The sequence below is a fragment of the Brassica napus genome, chromosome C3 (genome assembly GCF_020379485.1).
Source record: "Brassica napus cultivar Da-Ae chromosome C3, Da-Ae, whole genome shotgun sequence".
In the NCBI taxonomy this organism is placed as follows: Eukaryota; Viridiplantae; Streptophyta; class Magnoliopsida; order Brassicales; family Brassicaceae; genus Brassica; species Brassica napus.
In genome coordinates, this window is record NC_063446.1 from 1,087,275 (window position 1) to 1,108,957 (window position 21,683).

Below are 21,683 nucleotides of genomic sequence, written 5' to 3' on the forward strand. Positions count from 1 at the left end.
AAAAAAATAGAAAGATAATATTCGCTTTTGACTTAATAATCTTTCCAAAGTAACTAGAGTAAAATATTCTACACATGAAAATACGACACAAGAACAGACAATACACACGAACATAAATAAACCGTTAACAAATAAAACAATAACATTATATATATTTTCTGTCTTTATAAACCCAAAAAGAAGTTTATTGCTCACTTCTCAACAGTTGATTCCACATTCCAGGATGTCCGGGCCAGTGACTCTTTTAGTGAAAGGATCGATCCTAACCCACAACAAGGAGAAGATGGAAGCCAAGAGAACAGACCAGACCACAACAATAGTAGGAGTCCTGTTCTGTCTCCCCATCAAACCCTTGAGGAAAGGGTACAAGTGAACAATCACCCAAAAGGCGAAGAACAGCTTACCAAAGAGCGGTCCCCAGGATTGGTATCCACTGTTGATGGCATACGAGAATCCCGCAACAACACCCACGAGGTTGACAATGAGCAGAGTGGTCGGCGGAATCAGAAGCGTTGTCCATTTGAACAAGTAGAGCTCAGCAAAGTCTCCGTCTTCGTCCGAAGCTTTTGACGTGACTGTGAAGTTTGTGTCGATACCGGCTAGGACTTTGAGGAGACCTTGAAACACGGCGAATAAGTGAGCGGATACTCCTCCAATGACCCAGAACTGCTCGTTTCTCCACCATTCGTCTATGCCTACGCCACTCCACCTCATTTCGAGTATACCCGTGGCGAAAATAGACAGAAAGAGAGACAGAAACCATATACTTGCAATGTTACTAATCTGCAAATGAGGAACAACAGTTCATAAGTTTTTGAACGTAATTAAAGTATGTTCAAAAGAGAGAGAGGTGTGTCGAACCTGAGGAATGATGAACTGGTTGGTGAAGAGACAAACGGCGGGCAATGTACAATACAAGAGAAGAGGGACGGAGGTGAGTGGGTAGATGGTGGTGTTCACATACGCAAACCTCTCCAGAAATTTCAGCCTCCCACTGTAACCATACCATATAGGACAATGCCGACTGAAGAGAATCTCAACTGAACCTAGAGCCCACCTCAGCACTTGGTTCAGACGATCTGAAAGATTGATAGGAGCAGACCCCTTGAAAGCCGGAAGCTTTGGCATACAGTAAACGGATCGCCATCCACGGGCATGCATTTTGAACCCAGTCAGAATATCTTCTGTCACAGAACCATAGATCCATCCGATCTAGGAAGACATCAACACAAGATAAACAAAGTGAGTGCCAAAGTAGGTATCTCAGAACATTGCCGTTTCAGGTTAGGAGATGAGAAAATACCTCCATTCCCCAGTCAGACTTATCCTCGTAACCACAACTAATGACATGGATAGCCTCTTTGAGAAGGTTTTCAGGAGTTTCTGTAGGAGGAACGCCTCCATTTTCCATTAGGGTAGAAGCAACAAAAACAGCAGACTGTCCAAATCGCTTCTCCAGGCTCATTTGTGACATCAAGAGCGCCTTTTCATCGTCAAAACCAGCACCTGAGTTTCACAAATGTCAAATAGTTAGGATATGATGAGATTACCTAAACTGGGAACTATTTAGACAATGTAAGCATTTTGCACTAGCTACACCAAATTTTCGCATTTGTAACTGTAGATAACCCCTCCCCTGGATCAACATCTCAACACCAACCTATGGATCTAACTAGAATACAAAGAAGAAATAAAAACAGGTGTACCTTCAACTCCCTCTTCTATGTCATCGAGGTTGAATACAGGAACAGTCGAGTCAGTATGCCTGCCTGATTTCTTTTTGTCCGAGTCTTTCTTAGATTTGGAATTCTTCTTTCTTGATCCACCACACAGCTTAGATAAAAGACTTGGCTTCTTGTGTTTTACTTTAATTGGGGGTTCATAACCATATAAGGCTGTTCTGTTGAAAACGCACCCAGTTCCCACATATACAGGTCCTTGAATCCCATCTAAACCTCTCAAGTTGATCTGCAAAACATATGAACGAAAAATCACAACAAAACTCAAGAAACTGAATGTTCTGAAACCAATTTGACAGAAGAAAAATTAGACAAAAGTATAGGCAAGTGTGACTTACATCAAAGAAAACGGTATTACGATTAGCATATCTATCGTTCTTATCGATACCATCGAATCTTTGAGGGAACTGAACATAACACACTTGCTTCCCTAGGTTTGGATCCATCAGGAAGCACATTGCTTCTCTCAAGGCCTTGCTGTTATTGATGTAATGATCACAATCAAGATTCAAGATGAAAGGTCCATTTGTAAGGACTGCCGAAACTCTAACCTGTTCATTTGAAAAGCATCCCGGTTAGCTAACTAGCCGGTTAGGCTAACAAAAAAAAAGTCAGTGAACAAAAAAGTCAAAATCCGAGATCAGAAACATACAAGTGCATTCATAGCACCAGCCTTTTTGTGGTGCTGGAATCCTGGTCGCTTTTCTCGAGAAACATACACCAAACGCGGAAGCTCATTGCCCTCTGCATCAAGCCCACCGTTTTGCCCTAAGAAAACCTGCATTCAACAAAAGCTACTTCAACAATGAACTGCCAGAGAGAGAAAACGAGAGCATATTCGATTTCCTTAAAACCCAATTTCATTTACCTGGATCATTCCTGGATGGTCTCTTGTATTATTTCCAGGCCATGGTGTACCATCTTGCATAACCCACCCTTCTTCAGGACATTTCAGGGCCTTAGAAACAAGTGCATTGATTCGGATCTTAAATTCCTCATATTCCCTCTGCAAGAAAATAAAATGTCAATATAGCATGTTCTAAAATAACAGTGAAGGTGACTGCGTAACTAAAACTAGAAACATACCTTCATAGCTCTACGATCTTTGACAAATGATGTCTGAACTTTATCCTTCAAGTAATCTATTTTCGCAGCAAAATACCATTCTGGTGCGCGAGGCTCGATGCTATATTTCTTGCAGAATGGTACCCATTTACGAGCAAACTCTGATGTTTCTGCAAGTGCTTCAAATGATAACATAGCAGCACCATCATCAGAAACATAACAGGACACCTTATCAACCGGGTAGTCAACAGCCAAAATAGAGAGCACTGTGTTGGCTGTCACAAGCGGTGGCTCCTTCAAGGGGTCAACAGTACTCACGAAAATGTCCACAGCCGCTAACTGAGAAGGTTCACCTTCACGATCATATCTGTTCCAAAATTGAGCATGACAAGATTATAATGGGATATAGTATAGTTTAAGTAATTGACTCGGAAGAATGGGGACATAGAACATACCTTAAAGCAAGCCTGTCGAGGTAGGTTTCACGGTTGACAGGAAACCATTTGGGAAACTGATCCAAAATCCAGGAAAAGGCAAACCAGATCTCACATATCACAGAGATCAGCCACAGAGTAAAGGCATTTGGCACTGGATTTGTTATACGGTAGTGCAAGAAGAGACATAGAATGACAAGACGCAACATAATAACCATTCTGTAAGGATTGATCCTTGATGAAGGAATCGAAACTTTCCTCGACAGAGGCTGTCTCGCTTCGTCATTCCTGTATTAGAAAAATGGAAAATAAGCATCAAGACACTCCTAGATAGGAAGGTGCTTAGATATCTGCAATGACGAATCAAAAGAGAAAACAAAACAAGGACTCACAGCAAAGCCTCATCTGCGAGGATATCTGTGCTGGCATCAATATCTCCTCCACCTCTTTCAGAAGCAGCCTGTGTGCTCACAGGACCACCATTATTCTTCTCCTGCTTCATTTTCCAGCCATCAACTCTCTCCTTCCAAGCTACATTCCCTAGTCCAACAGGATCCGAAATCCTTCTATGTGCTATACACCACGAATGAAAACATAGTTCACTGTCAGAGCTTTGAAATAAACGAAAAGCCTAGCTAGGTAAGGTAATAGCCAGATAATAAGTAAAATAAGGATATTTTACGTGATTGATTGATATCAGATGAATAGGGAAGACGCTTTCCACCACCTATGGTAGAAGAAACAGAGAGGCGTTCAGGCGAGGCAGCAGAAAACTCTCCTGATGTCTGTAAAAAAAAAAGCAAAAGACACACAAAATCAGATTCCAAATCTGTGAATTGCTAATGAATGTCAATGCCTTACCTCTTGTCTACTAGTGAGACGAGGGAGATGATTGTGAGAGACCTCTTTGTCATACTCAGGCTGCCCCATCTCCTCTCCTTTGCCACGTGTAAGATGCCACCCAAGCATCCGCTCCGAAATTTTCTCCTTCTGCGGGTAGCTTAACTCAACGGTGGCTTCATCCTCATCTTTATCACCAGGAATAGCAGGACTACCTAAGACACAAAAAAAAGTCAACAAACCTATAGTAAGCAACCAATCTGATCCATCCATAGCTTTCAAAAACACTGGAAATCAATAAGGAATAATCTTAACCCTTGTGCCTCTTGTAAGTGGTTTTACACTGAGGACAAGATTGATTCCCATCCTTCCTCTCGAAGTCATAGCAAGGCCTGCAAACCGGGAATCCACAAACATCACACGCCACGAACCGGTCTCCATCAACAGTCTTGCCTACATTGTCACTACAGATCTGGCATATCTGGCCACCGACGCTCGTCATCGGCTTCCCCTACCATAATTAGAAACCTTACTTAAATCAGATCTCTCCAATACACAAGCAAACAAAATCTACTCAAATCAGATTCTAGAGACGATGATTAAGCAAACATACCGCGGTTTCTCCTTCGGATTCCATATACGATCACTGAATCGTCGGGAGAGTTCAAATCTGCTGGGGATAATCGAAATGCGATTAGATCTGAGGAGATCGGAGTAAGAGGAGAAGTCAAAATCTGAGAAAGTAGAGTGAAGCTTACCATGAGAAGATCTGATGAAGATGGAGTCGTCGTTGAACTGTGACTCTTCAGATCTCTCTTCTTCTCTAAAAAGAGAGAGTATATGTAAGTAAGTAAGGGAGAACGAATCTTTAGATGGCTCTTTCGATATGCAAGCTGCTCTTTTGTCTCTCTGCTCGTCACTCTTCAGATTTTTTAAAATATTTGTAACAAATCATATCCGTCGGTAGAAAAATTAAATAAATCATTTTCATAGACAACCAAGCATGAAGCAACCACCACCACCACCGACAACTCCCCGCAGTCGTTTTTTGTATTTACTGAATTACAGTGTCAGTAAAAAGTGAAAAACGCGCTAAAGGATGATGTAGGTGACAATAACTGGGCCAACATTAAAGGCCCAATAAAGCGCGTGAAGGCTTGAGTAACGTAACACACACACTCGGATCCAATTGAATTGGTTTGTTTACGGTTCATATTCAATCTCAAAATCTAATAAGAGCTAAACCGGATCGAACCGGGTCCAATAATTGGTTAAACTGTAGGTCTTCTGCATGTGGGCGATGTTTGGTGGGCAGAGAGACAGAGACAGACTGTAAGGTTGACGAAAAGGGAGAAAATGGCAAACATTTGAATCCCAAAGAGCGCTACTTTCTCTTCGCTACACGACAAATCTTCCCTCCTTTTTCACGCCTCCTTTGTCCCTCTCTCTATACCTTCTTCCTCCGCATCGTAACTCGCAAAACCCTACAATCCTCTTCATAAACCATCCTCTGCTTCTCCCTCTTCATTTCCTGTGATCTGAGCGTCTTCTCCTCTCATCCTAAATCAATTTCAGGTCAGTGGATTCTATACTCGATTCACTCTAAGATCTTTGCTTGTATACGATTAGAGGGTTTTGAAAATCTTATGATCTGAGTCTCTAACTCAGTTTATATGAGTTTCATGGAGCTTTTTTTTTGTATGGGTTCTTCATCTGAATACCAAAAGTTATTGAATTTTGATTACAAGTTATCAAAAACTCCTAAAGTTCGAATTTTTACAGAGAAAAATGAATACTTTCGATTTCAGTTTCATGATTTTTTTTTCCCCAACAACATGTTCTTGTGACAGCTCTTGAGGATATTTTTGTTAATTTGGTTTATTTTTGCTCATAAAGTTGTTCTCGTTCGTTTGTGTTTGTTTGATCACTGTTTTAACCAGTGATTATCTTTTACCTTTGTTCAATTGTAGATGGATTCTCCAACAGAAACTAGGCTTGAGATCTCTGATGACACACGCGAGTGGTCAGAGAATTCGCTTGAACAAGTCTCATCAGGTACTAATTCATTCACGTCTCTTCGTTGATTGTGTTTGTTTTTGTTAATATGTATTCACATCAAACTCTCAGGGTTAGACCAAGGTGCCTCTTCCCCTGTAACTCCAGAGTCTGACAGATTACATGCAGCTCTCAGCTTTGGCAATGGCAGTTCGGATGTTTCTCCAAATCATGAGTCTGAGTCTTCTTACTCCGAGTTTGACTCGGAAGCTGAGGCCTTTTACTCATCTCTTAACCACCAACTGGTCTCACCAGGGACAATGGATGGTCTTGAGTTAGGTGAGAAGCCAATGAGCTACAGCGAACTGGTGAAGAAGCTTGGTCAATACGAGGAAGAGCTCAGGACTAAAAGCCTAAAGCTCCAAGAATCTGAACAAGAGATTGAAAAGCTGAAGAGTGAGAAGAGAGAGTCTGCTGAGAATCTCCGCGCTGAGCTTGAAGCTGCAAGGAGGGAGATAGAGGCAAAGGACAAAGACATTGAGAATGAGAAAAAGCGAGCCCTGGAGATGCAAGGACAGGTGGTTGGTTTGGAATCTCAGCTCTCAGACTTGCGTTTCAATGTAGGGAATGTAGTGGATGAGCTTCATCTGAGCAAAGAGTGTTTAGCTGCAGCAGATGCTGAGATCTCAAAGTTCTCTACTGAGAAAACAAACCTGGAGAGTGATGTTTCTGGTTTGTTAGAGAAGCAAACCTTCTTGGAAGATCAGATTAAGCGTTCTGACGCAGAGAAAATGGAGATGAAGAGCAACGAGGTGAAGCTGGAAGCTGAGATCAATGCATTGAAGACAGGCTTAGCATCAAGAGATGAGCGTATTGAAGCGTTGAACAAGGACTTCGACAAGCATAAGCTGAGGTACGACATGTTGATGGCAGAGAGAGATGGAGTTTGCGCTGAAGTAGACAATCTAAAAGCAGAGATGAGGACAAGAGACATCCAAATCAAGCAAATGGAGGAGCAACTTAACCAGCTTGTGTCTGAATCAGGAAATGCCAAGAACACTGTGGAAGAACTGAGGGAGATGGTTAAAGAACTGGAGAAGCAAGCAGAGTTGCAGAGTAATGCGATATCAGAAGGAGAGCAAGAGAAACGAGAGGCGATTAGACAGCTTTGTTACTCTCTGGATCATTACAAAAGCGGATACAGACAGCTTGTGCGGTTTCTCTCGGGCAACAAAAAGCAACAACAGGCAACAACTGTCGTGTGATTTAGATGAATGCTCTATCTCCCCTTTGCTTATTCCTTATACCATTAATATGTCTTCCTTTGTCCCATATTGTGTGTTCTCTTTCGTCTCAGACATTTGTCAGAATCTTTAGTAAGAAATGTTATTTATATGAAACCTAAGCTTGAAAATGTTTTATTATCCTGAGCACAACGCATCTTATTTTTAAGTTTCACTGTTTATTATTTCATGCTGATTACATAATGACGTAAACCCTATGTAGTTAAAAGCCTAGGGAATAAAAAGTCAAAAGGCCAAAGACAAACCGAATCCTCCAATATCTCAACTTGGTTGACTCACTCAAATATAAAAGAGTTTTGAGTTAATGTGAAATGCTGATAAAGGCTTTTTTGAATCTTATAACTGAATTATTATGGACATTTATTACTGATTTATAATATGTTTTGTCAAAAAGTATTGAATGAACACTGCATCAACTAAAATATAAATTATAGAAACTAAACAAAAATTGAACCCAAAAAAAAATAATAATTAATATGATAAAACAAAGTTGAACGAGTCTGTTTTTTTATAATGCTTATTCCAATTCTATTTCCTGTTACAAGTTTGTGCTTGGTCAAATCATTTATTATTTTATTTCTTTAAATAGTATAATAAGATCTGGCCATATCACTTCAAGATTGGTCATGATCTGCATGACTTTGTTTCTAACTAATTAAAGAGAATAGAAATGAAAATTTCAAAACTTCAGCTTTGAGAGAATCCATTGCGTCTCATTTTCTCATTGTGTTATTGTGTAAACACACATGCTTGAGTGCGTAATTATGCATCCCCATGCAGCTAAAGTTATATATAGTGTTTTATACTATTTACACATATATATTATAGTTTATCATTATGAATTTATGGGTATTAGGTTGTAAATGTGTTTGCATGTGTGAAATGACTTTCGCAAGACTGCTGGCGACGAGCTTTATTGGTTAGAAACAACAGATAATCATTTAAAGATGCTAAAAGGAAAAGGTTAACATGCGCCCTTTATATTTCACCTTTATTGATTTCTTAATTAAGGTTTTGTACGCAAATATAGCTAAGACGTGTTTGGATATAAGTAAATTACTTTGTGTTGTCAGATGTAAACGGTAATTCTATGATTTGCTTGCTTTGGAATTATGCTTATCTATTGGAGAAATAAATGTAGCAAAGACAAATAGTTTTGATAACTAACAAATAAATCAAATGTTAATTGAAACCTACACTTATAATTAGGGATTCAAAACTTCTTGATCACTAACAAATAAATCAAAGATTCGTGAAAATTCCTTTGCAAAAGAAGCTAAGAATCGAAACATCATTTTCTCTTAAGATCATACCGGATTAGAAAGAGATGGTTTTTGGAATATTTTTTTTTAACAGCTAAAATTTGATCTCATTGTATAGGTAGCTAAGCTTGGCAAAAAAAATCAAAAGTTATTTTTAGAAATGAGAAGCGACTTTCAAGTAATATAATGATACATTTGAAAAATTAATTTGACTTTTAAAATAAAATAGTTTCTTGTTCATGCCTTGAAGTTTAATACAGTAACATTTACAAGAAAATAGTAGTGGTCCCAAATGTAGAAGACTCGATACATATATGAAGTTGAGAAGACTTGAATGATAAATGAACTTGATTTGATCTGAAAACCGTATCCACATAGTCATTGGACTAGGCAGAGAAAACAAATATAGAAGTCACCTCTGTAGGAGGACTCCACAACCAAAGGTTTGACTTCTTCTTCGGAATCACAAAGCCAAAACGATAATCTGGAAAGGTAAACTAGACAGCACAAAACGATAAAATACCGAGTCTGCTGCCGACCATTAACCTTAATATTTTTCAAAAAAAAAATGGTTGATATAATGTCCAGACAGATCGTTAATAATGTAATAAAATTACCCAAAAAGTATTATTAAGAAAATGAAAAAACTTTTATGGACACGGAAAAATAGAGACTTTTCTCAGAAGTGGAAGGAGAGAAAACATAAGTAAAAAACCTGTCCAAAGATTTGGCCTTTTGTCACTGTTCCTCTTCTTTCTACTTCGTCCCCACGACATGAGATTCTTCTCTCTCTCTCTAGGGCCTCTCTCTCTATATAATCTGAATCTTCTTGTCTTTCTTCTTTCACAATCTCTCAACTTATAAGAGCTTAAGTTCTTGGTTCCTCATGGATTCCTGTGATAAGATCTCGTGGATCCTTGAATGATGTAATCTTTGCTTTCTCTCCATCCCGACCCGGATCCGTAACCAGCTCTTAGACCCGGTTTATTACCATTCTTAAACCTCCATTGAAATTAAACTTCTTTTTGTTTCCCTTTCTCCTCTTTGATCATACCGTGTTGACCTTCATCTTCTTTTGGTCTCCGCTCCAAGTTCCTGTAGATACTTGAAGAAATTTCTCAAAGTCTCGATCTTTTGATTCAGAAGATTGGATAAAGTCATCAGCTTTGGGACTAAAACAATGGCTAGCAGGTTGGGTCAGAGAGTTCGGTTGGTGAAATGCCCCAAGTGCTTAAAGATTCTACAGGAAGACGAAGATGTTCCTGTTTATCAATGTGGTGGTTGCTCAGCCATTCTTCAAGGTCATTTTTTTTTTATTATAAAGTCTTTAACTTTACCATTTTGATCTCGCCTAAACATTAATGTTATCTTGAATTTTAATGCTGAGCTCATACCAGTTGTGTAGTTCTGTTTTCTTTTTCTTGTCATGATGTCTCTCTGTTATTGAACTTGTTTGTTTGCTTCTTTGGTTCAGCCAAAAGACGGAGCACTGCTCCAAAAACTGCACCAAGTGCAGGAGAAGCAGAGAGGGCTCAAGCAAGTGAGCCTTCAAACACTGCACCAAGTGCAGAAGAAACAAAAGGGGCTCAAGCTAGTGAGCTTCCAAGCACTCCACCAAGTGCAGGAGAAGCAGAGAAGGATCAAGCCAGTGAGCATCCAAACGCTGCACCAAGTGCAGGAGAAGCAGAGAGGGATCAAGCCAGTGAGCCTCCAAACGCTGCACCGAGTGCAGGAGAAGCAGAGAGGGATCAAGCCAGTGAGCCTCCAAACACTGCAACAAGTGCAGGGGAAGCAGAGAGGTCTCAAGCCAGTGAGTCTCCAAACGCTACACCAAGTGCAGGAGAAGCAGAGGGGGGTCAAGCCAGTGAGCATCTAAACACTGCAACAAGTGGAGGAGAAGCAGAAGGGGTTCAAGCCAGTGAGTCTCCAAACACTGCACCAAGTGCAGGAGAAGGAGAGTGGGGTCAAGCCAGTGAGCCGCCAAGCGATCCTGAAACCAACAATGTGTCCAGCAGCTCAGGGCAGGACACGGTTCTTGCTTCACCCTCGGGCCAAGAAGATGAGAAGGATCAGGATGGATCCATGGAGTCCACTGAGAAGCAGCTTGGTGGGCTAGAGTTATCTGAAAGAGAGGAGAGGAACGAAATCCAACTGCGCGAACTCTCACTTGGTGATTCTGACAAGAATGAAGGAGAAGACAACTCCAGCAGGTTGAAGTCTGATATGAGATCCGTGGCTGGGACTAGCTCAGGAAGCTTGAATGATGATCCTGTGATGGAAGCAAGAAGAACTAGTGATTCGTCTAGTGATGCTTTCCAGAAGCTTGAAGCTGAAATCTCTCCTGATGCCTCTCCAATTGAAGAAGAGCAACAAGACCAAGAAGATCATGTTTTTCACCCTCACAGGGACTCAACAGATGATCTTCCTGCGAACAAGACTTCTTCTGCATATGATGGGAGTAAGTCTTCCTCTGACGAAAGAGAAGACCAAGATGAAAACCAACAATGGAATGCTCTTCAGAACATAAGATACCCTCAAAATTTCAAGGAGCAAGGTGGAAGTTCCTCATCCACTTTCTCTGACAAGAGGCCCAGTGGGACTACCACACACAAGGAACGGCATCAGTACAAGTCTCTGCAACTTGAGGGGCCAGGAGGACGTCTTGGAAGACAAGGGAGGAGACATGTCTCAGAACAACTTCGACCAGACGTGCCTTTATATCCGAGAGAACCATACACACGTCTAAGCCCTTCTTCATATCCATCACACGATGTGTTTGATCTCTATTCCCGTGCACACTCGCTTCAAATGCCTCCTCCATACGAGGGTGTTGACCATATGTATCACAACAACAACACAAGGGCAAGAGAACGGGGACAAGGGAGTAGGTTCTCAGGAGAGATGACGAACCATCCCGGTTGGTATTCAAGTCAGATGTATAGCTCTTACAGCTCATACTCCGCAAGTCCACAGAGAATAATGGAACAACAGCCTGAGTATTATCCGAGATGGAGCCATGAGATAGTCTCTGATGCTGAGGATCATCAGCGTACTAGACATGAGGCCCGTCTTCGTCGACAACAGCCTGTGGCCAAGCGTCATATCCGTCCAACGGCCGGTGGGGCCCCTTTCGTTAGCTGTTACAGGTGCTCAGCGAACCTACAGCTTCCTGTAGACTTTCTCATCTTCAAGAGGAAGTATCATCTTCTCAGATGCGGGACTTGCAACACTGTTCTCAGATTCTCACTTCAGTCAAGAACTCATTTGGTTCCTGCAGTAACACATGACACAAACGCTAACAGGACTAGCAATCCCGAAAACCCGAGCTCCTCTGCTGCTCAGGGAGAGGAAGAGGAGGAGGAGATACCTGTGGCTAGAGGCTCTCCGCTTCATCGGCTAATGGGATATTCTACTGTAAGCCAAGTCTTTAAAGCTTCTCAGCGTCCTCCTTCTGTGTAAGATCTCTCTGATTCTGATCAAGCAACGAGAAGCTATTGCACTTTTCTAGATCGATAGTTTTGCCAATTGGTTTTATCATTCTTTGTCTCACATGTTTATAGGTAAAAGATTTGTTTTTGCACTTCTGTTTTAAGGTTAGAGAAAACGACAACACTTGTGCAAAATTATACACAAAAGATATCTGTTGTATATATAGACATGTAGCATTTGTTATATGTTTGTAACAATACTGAATTCATCATCGTTCCTGGTTTTTATCAATCTACTATTGACTTTACCACTAGTAAGTGGAGTATATGAACTTAGTTGAAGCTGTCCTTGTATCGATTCATCCTCCTGTTGGACACGACAGAGATTCGCTGATCCTGCAGCATGTTCAGGTTTGGAGCTAATAGTCTTGTGTACCGATCGAAATACAGAAGCTGCTTCATTAGAAGTGCAAACTCTCTCGGGAACTTCAGCCCATATGATTCGCTAACCCTCACCTACACAAAAGAAAGAACACTTTAGCCCATATGCAAATGCAATGCTTAAAGCACAAAACCAACTTGGTTAAACTTCCATCCATCAATGCAGCTTCTGAATGCTAGCAACTTTGATATCATAATCAAAATTCTTAAACAACTACGTCTAGTTAGTGCTTACCAGGTCGAGGAAAAGAGCATTCATCTGTCTCTCGTCCACAACTACGTTAGCAGCAACAGCAGTTCTGTCTGAGTTTGGTCCGCGAGCTGTAGCCACTACTATCTCTGTATCTAGTTCCTGCAAGAAGAGATTCACTTATCTCCATAAGATTAGTGGTACTTGTCAATGTTTTTGCACTACAGTGGATGTAGATGGCTAAAGAGTATAAATTGCTTGCCTGGATAGAAGAGAACATCTTCTCCAGGTCTCTTGCAAAAGCTTTGGCATCAACATCTCTATTTGTGGCGCCCATTTGTATCAAAGCTGAGGCCATGGATTCATATTCTTCAGTTGCAATGGACGCTAAAAACACTTCCATAGCATCCCATGTTTTGGGTGATATCCGACCAACAATGCCTGAAAACAATGTGGACACTTACATAAATATACCACATGTAAGAGCTACTGCACCAATTAGGCTTTAGGAATGACGATTTACCAAAATCAAGAAACCCAATCCGGCCATCACGCAACAGCCATAAGTTCCCTGCATGTACATCAGCATGGAAACTTTCACAAGAAAGTAAACTTCCGAACCTGCATGTTACATTCACATGAAGTTCAATTCACCAACTGTACTCTTAGGAGGAGGAGGAGCAATCTTATTTTCAATAAGATCTTACCACACATTAAGAGCAGTAATAAGGCTGTTTTCAGGACTGGAAACAAGCGATCTAATAGAATCTAGATCGGTAAGAGGAACTCCATATAGCCTCTCCATTGTAAGCACCCGCCGGCTGCTGCAGTGCTTATACACTCTTGGAGCAGTGGCTTGTCCTGACAACCCCATGGATTCAAGATATCTTTTAAATGATTCAATGTTCTGAGCCTCTTTGTTGAAATCTACTTCTTCAAGCATTGACTCACGAATGTCCTTGACAATACCAACCTATCAATAGAATGTATTTGTTTAGAGAGTGTAACTTAGCAGCAAGTGTAGATTAAGACAGAGGAGACGGGGAGCATACCAGTGAAGTACGGCTGAACTCAGGACTAAGGAACTCAAATATACGGGCAACAACGTAGATGAAGTTCAGATCCGCCACCAAGAAATCTTCTATTCCAGGCTTCAAGACCTTAATCACTACATCCTCTTGGGAGCCTCGAAGCCTTGCACCATGGACTTGTGCTATTGAGGCTGATGCAAGCGGTGTAGGGTCAACATATTCGTACACGCTTTCTATGGGTCTCCCAAGTTCCTCTTGCAAAATTTTACGAGTATCTTCAAACGGTACTGGAGGTGCTTTGTCGAAGCAGTTCTGAAACTCTTCCACGTATTCTGGTGGGAACAAAGTCGGCGCAGATGCTATAAACTACAAATTCAAAGGATAATATTGGGGGAAAAAAAGTGGCCTTAAACTGGATAGAAAGGGGCATAAATTGACAAAGAACACTATAATAACTATGCTTACTTTAGATATGCAGTTCACATGTGTCTAGCTATTAACAACACCATCAAAGGAAGCAACAGAAATTACCTGGCCCAGCTTAATGTAAGTAGCTCCCATGCGTTCAAAGAGTTTCCTCAAATACAGAGGAGAGAGTAGACCAAGCTGCATTTCAGTCGGTAATCCACCAGACACTCTTGTTAACTGCATTGAGTCACCACAAAAAAAAAAAAAACAATCCAAGCTCACAGGAGGTGTCGAGTGTCTTACTCATATAAACAACAAGAACTATGAACGATTAACTTTTGGTTCCAAACAAACAGTTACCTTAGAGATATCAGTAAGCCACTCTCCTCCAACCCCAACAAAGGCCTGGACCCCTTGGACAAGGCGCAACGCACCACGTGGACCTGTGTTAATCGAAGTCTGAACTATATCCTCCACCAGCTTCGGCAAGTTCTCTATCCGGCCTGCATCAAAAGGGCCACGTGAGAAAAGCACAAGCCATAAATAAACTGCACTTTGAAGGTTCATTCATCATTACAGTCATCATTACAGTACACAGCCTCAGATTGAGTTTACAAAAAAAGGAAGGAAAGTTCCGTACTTTGAAGACGAGAAGTTTAAAGGTCCTGCGTCTGCGAATACTGCGCCGAGATAACGAAAGCCTTCGACTTTCTTCCTCCGATCATCTTCTTAGAACTTCCTCTCGCGACGGGAAGCTTCAAAAAACGAGATTTCAGCAGAGAGTAATGGCGTTTGCCGATTTTGATCAGAGAAAAGGAAACAGATTAGCTGAGGAGAGTACATATAGACCTGATATTGGTGAAGAAAGGGTAACCGCGCGCCACGGAAAGCTGAGACCGCCATCGCTAGCCGGAGACTGAAGCAGAGAAGGCTAGAAAACTCCGATCAAGCAGTGGGCAAAGAGACGACACCGTTTTGTATAAAAGAAGAGAGGAGTGAAGGAGGAACAATCCACGTGGATACGTATAAGTTCGTTAGTTTCCTCCCGGTTCGATTCGATCTCCGGTTTACTTTATTCCAATCCTCTTAAACCGAACCGTTCTTTAGGAAGCTGAACGATGGCGCATTTACATAAACACCCTTATTCAAATCGAGAAAATAACAAAACCATTCGAGCCCTAATCTTCATCTTCTCAATCGCCGTTGCTTCGCCATCGTCGCTACCGGTGAGTTTTTCCTTTGTTTTCTTCCGTAAACTCGGATCCTTTCCATTTGAGCTTGTTCTCGTTGTTCAATTGAATCGTTTAGAACTCAAGGCAACGAGTTTTATGAAACTTATACTATCAATTCGGATTTAGGGGCTCGTTTGATGATAGTGATGATGATGATGATGATGATGTATCTTTACTAGCTTAGCTATAGCTACGCTTGATTGATTCTTTCACAATGATTAATAGTTTTATTTTGCTGCAGCTTGTTCTTGAGGTTAGAGAGCAATGACTAAATCTCGTGGTACTGATGTAAGTCTTGATTAGCTTCTGAATTTGAGTATGACTCTTTAGTTTATTATCTGTGATTTTTTTTTTGTTGATTGTGATTGGTTTTGGCAAATTGTTATTAGATGGCAAAGAAGAAGGAGAAAGTTGATTCTGAGTCGGATATTAATTGTGTGGCTCATCAGCATGCGGTGTTTTTCGATAAGTTGATAGAGCTCATCCCCGCGAGATTCTACTTACCTGATGAGACGGAGAAGAAGTGGTTTCCTGGTCTTAGCAAGGCTCAGAAGGCTAGAGCCAAGAGGAAAACAACTGAGAATCTGAAGAAAGCGAGGAGGGATAGGTTGGATCCTGAGAAGTCTGCTTTGACGACTCTTGATTTGCTGAAACAGAAGATAGAGAAGGAGAAGAAGTTGAGTCATGTGGTTGCAGATGATGATGATGATGACAGTGAGGAGGAGGAAGCTGATAACAATAAGAAGGCTAGGACTGATTCGGTTACTTACGAGGAGCTGAGGCAGCGTCTCCACCGCAAGATTGATGAGCTTAAAGGTGGTCGTGGAGGCTCAGACAGACCAAGAAGCCACGAAAAGAGGAAGAAGATTGTGCCTAATAAGAGAAAGAGGGAGTCAAGTTCTGTGGAGGAGAGTAAGGCAGCAGATAAGGGTAAGGGTAAGCTGGATGTGGAAGAGGCTGCTAAGGATCTCACGTTCGGTTACGTCAAGATCGATGACGACGAGGAGCACGGGAAAGATAAAAAGAAACGTAGGCTTTCTAAGTCGAGAGAGCTTGAAAGAGCTTTGAAGTTGGAGGCAGCAAAGAAGGATCCAGAAAAGGGTGAAGTGATTGCAAAGAAGCACTCGTGGCAGGCGGCTACAAGCAGAGCAGCTGGTATCAAGGTTCACGACGACCCAAAGCTCCTGAAGCAGAGCATCCACAAAGAGAAGAAGAGGCACGAGAAGAACGCGGAGAAGTGGAAGGAGAGAGTTGAAGGACAACAGAAGGTTAGAGTTGAGAAGCAGCAGAAGAGATCAGGGAACATTGCGGATAGGATTGAACAGAACAAGCAGCGGAAGATCGCAAAGAGGGAGAAGAAGCTTCTTCGTCCTGGCTTTGAAGGCCGCAAAGAAGGGTTTGTGAATGAAGGTGGAAAGTGAAACTGAAAATTCTTTGATATGCCCTTTGTGTTCCAAGATTGCTGTGAAGAGGGTTTACACATCTGGAATATCATGTCCCTAGCAATATCTCTTTTAGCTCGTTTTGTTTTACTTTTACAGTTTGTGGACTTGTCAGATGTTGGATTTTCTGCTAGTTAATGATCTTAAACAGGTTTTGAAATAGAATTTGCAGTTTATAGACAAACTTATCACATAGCAGATATTAATGCAAGATACTTGCAAACTATAAAATCTCAATATTAGTTGTAGTAATTGGTGTCGAGATCCGTAATCAACATTTGTAGATATTGAACTAAACTGAGTCAAATTGAGTTTAGCCTGGTTCGTAGCTTATTCCAAGAAAAATGATCTTGAGGTGCGAGTTCTAGCTAGAATCTTGAGGGAATAGTGTAGTTCGGGCCATTACCCATTAGAAATGGACCTTTCGTGTTATGTGGAGCCCATTGCTATAAACCCTTATTACTTTATTTTATTTTATTTTATCTAGAAAAGGTTATTCGGCTTAAGACATACCACCATGCATGTGCATGTTTTTCTTTGACGTGCTGGATTCAGCGATTGTAATCACAATGAATCAACTACTCTTTAAAAATCATGCATCATAATCGTTTCCTTCAACGATTTTAGATTAGCTCCACGTTTATTGGCTTTTGAATAATTGAGCATAACTGGTCAAGTAACTGGTCCCCTTTCGGAAGCATAACGAAATACCTTCGAGGAGAGAGCTCCCGCAATACTGGAATCCCGACAGCGGCGACCTTGGCGGAACTTTGGGATCAGGGCACTTGGCAACTCCTCCCGGCGAGATCAGAAGGTCAAGTTAACATACAGACTCATCTCACTACACTTGCGCTCACTCATGAGGCTGATGCCTTTCAATGGATGCCTCACGGAAAACACTCAACTATCTACTCAACAAGGGAAATCTACAACCTGTTGCGCGTCCACCACCAGCGAGTCCCTTGGCACAAGGAAGTATGGTTCTCCAAAGGAATTCCACGCCACAAGTTCCTATCTTGGCTCTTCGTTCTGGACAGATGCCCCACTAAAGATAGAATGATGGAGTGGGGTTTTGCTACTGACCCTATGTGCATCCTCTGTAACTCGGGCCTTGAATCTAGAGATCATCTGTACTTCTCTTGCTCCTACACTTGGGACATTTGGTACTCAGTGGCTGGTAGATCGGGCTTCTCCTCTCCAAGAGTGTGGAATGAAATCCTCCGACATTTACAAAAACTAAATACTCCGACACACACCAGACTACTAGTTCTCTTGGCTTGGCAAGCTTCGATCTATTGTATATGGGCGGAACGCAATGCACGGCTCCACCGAAGTAGATTCAGACCTCCTTCCGCCATCGTCAAGGAAATACACACTATCGTCAAGCTAAGGATTGCATCTATTCGTATAGATGATCCTCACCTAGCGTCTGTCCTCTTCCAAGCTTGGGTCTCCTAATTTCCGATTGCTGTCAAGACGGAATGCAACTATCTCATCTTCAAATCCTCTCTCATCTTCTCTCCCTCCTAACTATTCACTTGGGCAATAGTTAGCGAGGTAATATTTTAAGCTGCTGGCAGTTTCGGGTCCGGTTCTTTATTAGGCATTTGCCACTAAGCTACGCTTTGTAAAACATTTCTTTCTCATGCAATTTAATAGAAAAAATTTTAGCAAAAAAGCCTATATCAAATTAATTATAAATACAGCGTTGTTTCATTTGTTTAGATCGATTATATAATCCATATAAAGAATTGCTCTAGCATATGTAAATGAATATAAAACTTCATAAATACGAACTCATAGCTCGTTTTATTAAGACTTTTATTAAAGCAAACGTACAAAGTCCGACGGGAATAGAAAATTTTTTTTAAAAAAACGAAAACATTAATAGAGATCTTCGAAATATCTGGAGTACGAAGGTTTGAATCAGTTTGTCCTCCCGCAGTTCCTCCGGATCTCACCAGCAGTGCCAGTCAAGGGGCTAATGTGACTCATCTTGACCATCGCCGCCGCGAAATCGTTGCGAAAAACCCTCGCATTTTGGCTGTACTCACGGACGATGGAGACGGTGGATCCACCGTTGAAAAGCTCTTGGTCGGAATGGAGAAGATCTCTCTGACTCATGAGGTTCCTGAAGTAACTGTTGTCGAAACCAAACGGTGTAAGCAGGTGATCAAACCACCGTTGAGCACTCCCTATCAGATAATCATCAATGGGAGAATTATAGTACAACACCACTTGTTCAAGATTCGGCATTGTTTCCACCAAGTAGGTGATCAGATCCGTCTGCTTTTTCAACTCATCCATGCACCAACAGATTCCCCCCCCCCCCCCCCCCCCCACTTCAGTATCTTCAGCTTCTTCACTGGACTTGATGATAGCCAAATTGGAGTGCCTTCCCAAGGTTTGCACACACATCAAACAAAACATTACTTATAGGCAAAGTCTTAAGCTTTGGGAGAGAAACTTCACCACCACCGACAACATCGATGGTGAACTCCTCATGTCTACTCCCTACTGGCTACTAGTATCAGCCTAACCAAACTCTTGCTCACCAAAACCTGTGGAGGAAGCTGATACCCGTGTATGTTGAATTCACAAGAGGTGTATAAATCAAGATCAACTACACCACGCTCCGACACCTTGAGTATCCAAACCATTGATAAGATACTCTAAATAGCCAAGATCACATTTTAGAGAGAATCTGTTTAAGTTTTAACTGAGCAGCATTCCCTTGCAAGGCCAGTACTTTATCTACAAACACAATGAAGCTTTTAAGCAAGTCTACGCATCTCTGACAATCACATTCACCTTCAGGATGGTCGTAGATGGAGCTATCAAAATCAAGACTTGTTACAAAAGCAAGAAGATGGCGCCACCGTTTGGACAGAACTGAAGTGGAAGCAGCTTGTGTTGTGGAGAGGAAAGAAAAGATGTGGCAAATAAGTTCGTTTGGTAGACTGCTGATTAAGTCTTTGGAGGAGCCCCTACTATCCATCACTTAAGACCTGTATCAAGTCAAGTCAAAAGGTATGAGCTTTGTGTTGTTGTTGTTTAAGTATATATCCAGAAAGCTAAGCTCAAAATCACGAAATCAGAAGAAAAGGAACTTACTTAATTAATGATTAAAAAAAGAAGAAAGAATCTTGGAACCAGAGGAGAAAGTAAACTAGGGTTTATGCAGTCGTCGCCGAGAGTGAGGGTAGAGACTAGAGTGTCTGTGTGTCTCGATGATGTTAACGACAACACATTTGTTCTTAACTCTTTTATTTAAGTCCGAACCAACTTTTTCTTGTGGATAATGAGTTTATTATTTAAAAAAAAAAAATTGGCTTGCAGACTCTGGGCCTGGGCTTATGTCTTTCAATTGCATTGGGCATTATTAGCAACAATTAAAAAAAAAAAACAATTTTATCAATTTTTGTTTAAAAAAAATCATATATATTGAATCTTGATACTACCAAGGATAAATCATGTAGTTACCAAATTTATAGTATTATTAAATGAATTTTAAAATTGAATGTATGTAAACCATAAAAATTGAAAATATTTTTTTAGTATTTTGAGGAATTTTATATTCAATTATTTTAAATGGTGATTTTTTTTTGTCATCATTAAATGGTGAATTTTAAAAAATATAAATTATTGAATTTTAGTAATATAAACCAAAAACATGAAAAATAAGCTCATAAAATTACATAATATAAATTTAATATATATATAAATTAGACGTTTACTATGAACTAAAGTTATATAACATAAAAATGAATGTTACGAAAAATATGTAAAATTATAGTGTACTCTTCTGCGTTTATTTGGCCTATCTCTTAAATTTTATTATAAATATGCATGAACTCAAAACACCTATAATAGGTTAAATGATTTATTAGGTGGTTTGTTGTTATTCGAATCTATAGGGTAAGTTATGCAAGGGTAAATCCAATTTACGAACTGACACACACATACTATATATAGCATACTGGTTTAAGTCCCTTATCTAGTTACTGTTAGAAGGATATTTTTTGGGGGAAAGAAAATGTATAGAACGATCTTGTGTATTTTAAATTCGAGAATTCATTAATTTTAAACAAGTTTCTCTTATTTTCAAATGTAGATTCACTCACCACAAGGATTTATATATCTACATATACACGCACATATTTGTGCTTATTCACATGTTGTGTGTATGCTTGTAATATGGATAAGGATACATTACATGATAAAAGGGGTGTTGATATTTTGAAATTATTATTAGAAAAGGAACATGCCTCCTCTTAAAAGAGCAAAATGGTAAGTGAATACAGCCAAATTGGTCAGTAAAGTTTTTGTAGTTATTATCTTTTTTTTCTTTTTTTTAACTGAAAAGGGTTAAACCCGGATCTATTAAAGACACAGACCTAACCCCCGGGTGGAGGTACAGTCCACGGATAGACCCTCTCCTGGGCATTCAAATGAGCCGAAAGCAATAGCTCATATCCGTGTGCCCAGCGGGGTTCGAACCAGGATTCGCCGTATTGAGTTTATTCTCTCAAGCGCCACTGGACTACCACCACTGGTTAAAGTTTGTTGTAGTTATTATCTTCAAGAGATGTTTCTCAGGCAGCTTCTTCTTTTCAACATTTCTAAGGATAAAGAAAGATCTTCAACTATTTGGAATTTCAGTAATACTTTTCTTTGTATACGTAAAGTTTTAAGTCTTGTTAGTTGCATGCAGTAACTAACACTGCGTCAAAAATGTAATACCGAGTTACAAATATCGGTTCCGATTATCAATATTTGAATACAAATTAAAATAGCCTTGTTTTTTTCTTGTCAAACAAATAGCCTTGTTAAGATAACATAACTGCATGTCTATACAATTATGTGAAATTG

General features: G+C 40.5%; 6 protein-coding genes across 7 annotated transcripts; 4 read left to right on the top strand and 2 right to left on the bottom strand.

Annotated features, from left to right (window-relative positions):
• Positions 1-5: 5 nt before the first annotated feature.
• Positions 6-5,048, bottom strand: LOC106382983 (cellulose synthase A catalytic subunit 3 [UDP-forming]). Of its 2 annotated transcripts, none has more exons than XM_013823084.3 (15): positions 4,837-5,048; positions 4,692-4,748; positions 4,394-4,589; positions 4,100-4,293; positions 3,921-4,023; positions 3,631-3,811; positions 3,260-3,526; positions 2,826-3,171; positions 2,608-2,745; positions 2,392-2,517; positions 2,078-2,290; positions 1,707-1,968; positions 1,304-1,506; positions 862-1,212; positions 6-783 (listed from the first exon to the last, which is right to left on the bottom strand). In XM_013823084.3, the coding sequence occupies exons 2-15, from the start codon at positions 4,713-4,715 to the stop codon at positions 199-201; spliced, it is 3,189 nt and encodes a 1,062-aa protein (XP_013678538.1). In that variant the 5' UTR covers positions 4,716-4,748; positions 4,837-5,048; the 3' UTR covers positions 6-198. The 2 variants fall into 2 exon arrangements, with proteins under 2 accessions (XP_013678538.1, XP_013678539.1); XM_013823085.3 differs by having other exon boundaries at positions 4,692-4,751; positions 4,837-5,026.
• A 327-nt stretch (positions 5,049-5,375) lies between these two features.
• LOC106382982 (protein NETWORKED 4B-like) lies at positions 5,376-7,497 on the top strand. The gene is made up of 3 exons (XM_013823083.3): positions 5,376-5,653; positions 6,049-6,133; positions 6,206-7,497. Exons 2-3 carry the CDS (start codon positions 6,049-6,051, stop codon positions 7,336-7,338), a joined length of 1,218 nt encoding a protein of 405 aa, XP_013678537.1. The 5' UTR covers positions 5,376-5,653; the 3' UTR covers positions 7,339-7,497.
• A 1,824-nt stretch (positions 7,498-9,321) lies between these two features.
• On the top strand, positions 9,322-12,381 carry LOC106382980 (protein ENHANCED DISEASE RESISTANCE 4-like). The gene is made up of 3 exons (XM_022698521.2): positions 9,322-9,621; positions 9,732-9,940; positions 10,114-12,381. Exons 2-3 carry the CDS (start codon positions 9,820-9,822, stop codon positions 12,096-12,098), a joined length of 2,106 nt encoding a protein of 701 aa, XP_022554242.1. The 5' UTR covers positions 9,322-9,621; positions 9,732-9,819; the 3' UTR covers positions 12,099-12,381.
• On the bottom strand, positions 12,263-15,132 carry LOC106382981 (uncharacterized aarF domain-containing protein kinase At5g05200, chloroplastic). The gene is made up of 10 exons (XM_022698522.2): positions 14,987-15,132; positions 14,778-14,892; positions 14,498-14,640; positions 14,261-14,374; positions 13,751-14,095; positions 13,406-13,671; positions 13,222-13,319; positions 12,961-13,139; positions 12,744-12,860; positions 12,263-12,583 (listed from the first exon to the last, which is right to left on the bottom strand). Exons 4-10 carry the CDS (start codon positions 14,339-14,341, stop codon positions 12,401-12,403), a joined length of 1,269 nt encoding a protein of 422 aa, XP_022554243.1. The 5' UTR covers positions 14,342-14,374; positions 14,498-14,640; positions 14,778-14,892; positions 14,987-15,132; the 3' UTR covers positions 12,263-12,400.
• Positions 15,133-15,269: 137 nt separating this feature from the next.
• LOC106382979 (ribosomal RNA-processing protein 14-like) lies at positions 15,270-16,976 on the top strand. The gene is made up of 3 exons (XM_013823080.3): positions 15,270-15,363; positions 15,611-15,657; positions 15,759-16,976. Exons 2-3 carry the CDS (start codon positions 15,634-15,636, stop codon positions 16,788-16,790), a joined length of 1,056 nt encoding a protein of 351 aa, XP_013678534.1. The 5' UTR covers positions 15,270-15,363; positions 15,611-15,633; the 3' UTR covers positions 16,791-16,976.
• Positions 16,977-17,693: 717 nt separating this feature from the next.
• On the top strand, positions 17,694-18,269 carry LOC106383167. The gene has a single exon (XM_013823303.1). It carries the CDS (start codon positions 17,694-17,696, stop codon positions 18,267-18,269), a length of 576 nt encoding a protein of 191 aa, XP_013678757.1.
• Positions 18,270-21,683: the final 3,414 nt, after the last annotated feature.

Excerpts from the sequence above, each read along its gene's own strand:
- LOC106382983 (XM_013823084.3), bottom strand. The coding sequence starts at position 4,715 with ATGGAATCCGAAGGAGAAACCGCG. Across the intron at positions 3,527-3,630 it reads CTCGCAGATGAGGCTTTGCT|GAATGACGAAGCGAGACAGC; the intron begins GTGAGTCCTTGT and ends TTTCTAATACAG. Across the intron at positions 2,291-2,391 it reads CTGGTGCTATGAATGCACTT|GTTAGAGTTTCGGCAGTCCT; the intron begins GTATGTTTCTGA and ends TCAAATGAACAG.
- LOC106382982 (XM_013823083.3), top strand. The coding sequence starts at position 6,049 with ATGGATTCTCCAACAGAAACTAGGCTTGAGATCTCTGATGACACACGC. Across the intron at positions 6,134-6,205 it reads GCTTGAACAAGTCTCATCAG|GGTTAGACCAAGGTGCCTCT; the intron begins GTACTAATTCAT and ends TCAAACTCTCAG.
- LOC106382980 (XM_022698521.2), top strand. The coding sequence starts at position 9,820 with ATGGCTAGCAGGTTGGGTCAGAGAGTTCGGTTGGTGAAATGCCCCAAG. Across the intron at positions 9,941-10,113 it reads TTGCTCAGCCATTCTTCAAG|CCAAAAGACGGAGCACTGCT; the intron begins GTCATTTTTTTT and ends TCTTTGGTTCAG.
- LOC106382981 (XM_022698522.2), bottom strand. The coding sequence starts at position 14,341 with ATGCAGCTTGGTCTACTCTCTCCTCTGTATTTGAGGAAACTCTTTGAA. Across the intron at positions 14,096-14,260 it reads CTTACATTAAGCTGGGCCAG|TTTATAGCATCTGCGCCGAC; the intron begins GTAATTTCTGTT and ends TTGAATTTGTAG. Across the intron at positions 12,861-12,960 it reads AGATGTTCTCTTCTATCCAG|GAACTAGATACAGAGATAGT; the intron begins GCAAGCAATTTA and ends CTCTTCTTGCAG.
- LOC106382979 (XM_013823080.3), top strand. The coding sequence starts at position 15,634 with ATGACTAAATCTCGTGGTACTGAT. Across the intron at positions 15,658-15,758 it reads CTAAATCTCGTGGTACTGAT|ATGGCAAAGAAGAAGGAGAA; the intron begins GTAAGTCTTGAT and ends AATTGTTATTAG.
- LOC106383167 (XM_013823303.1), top strand. The coding sequence starts at position 17,694 with ATGCCTCACGGAAAACACTCAACTATCTACTCAACAAGGGAAATCTAC.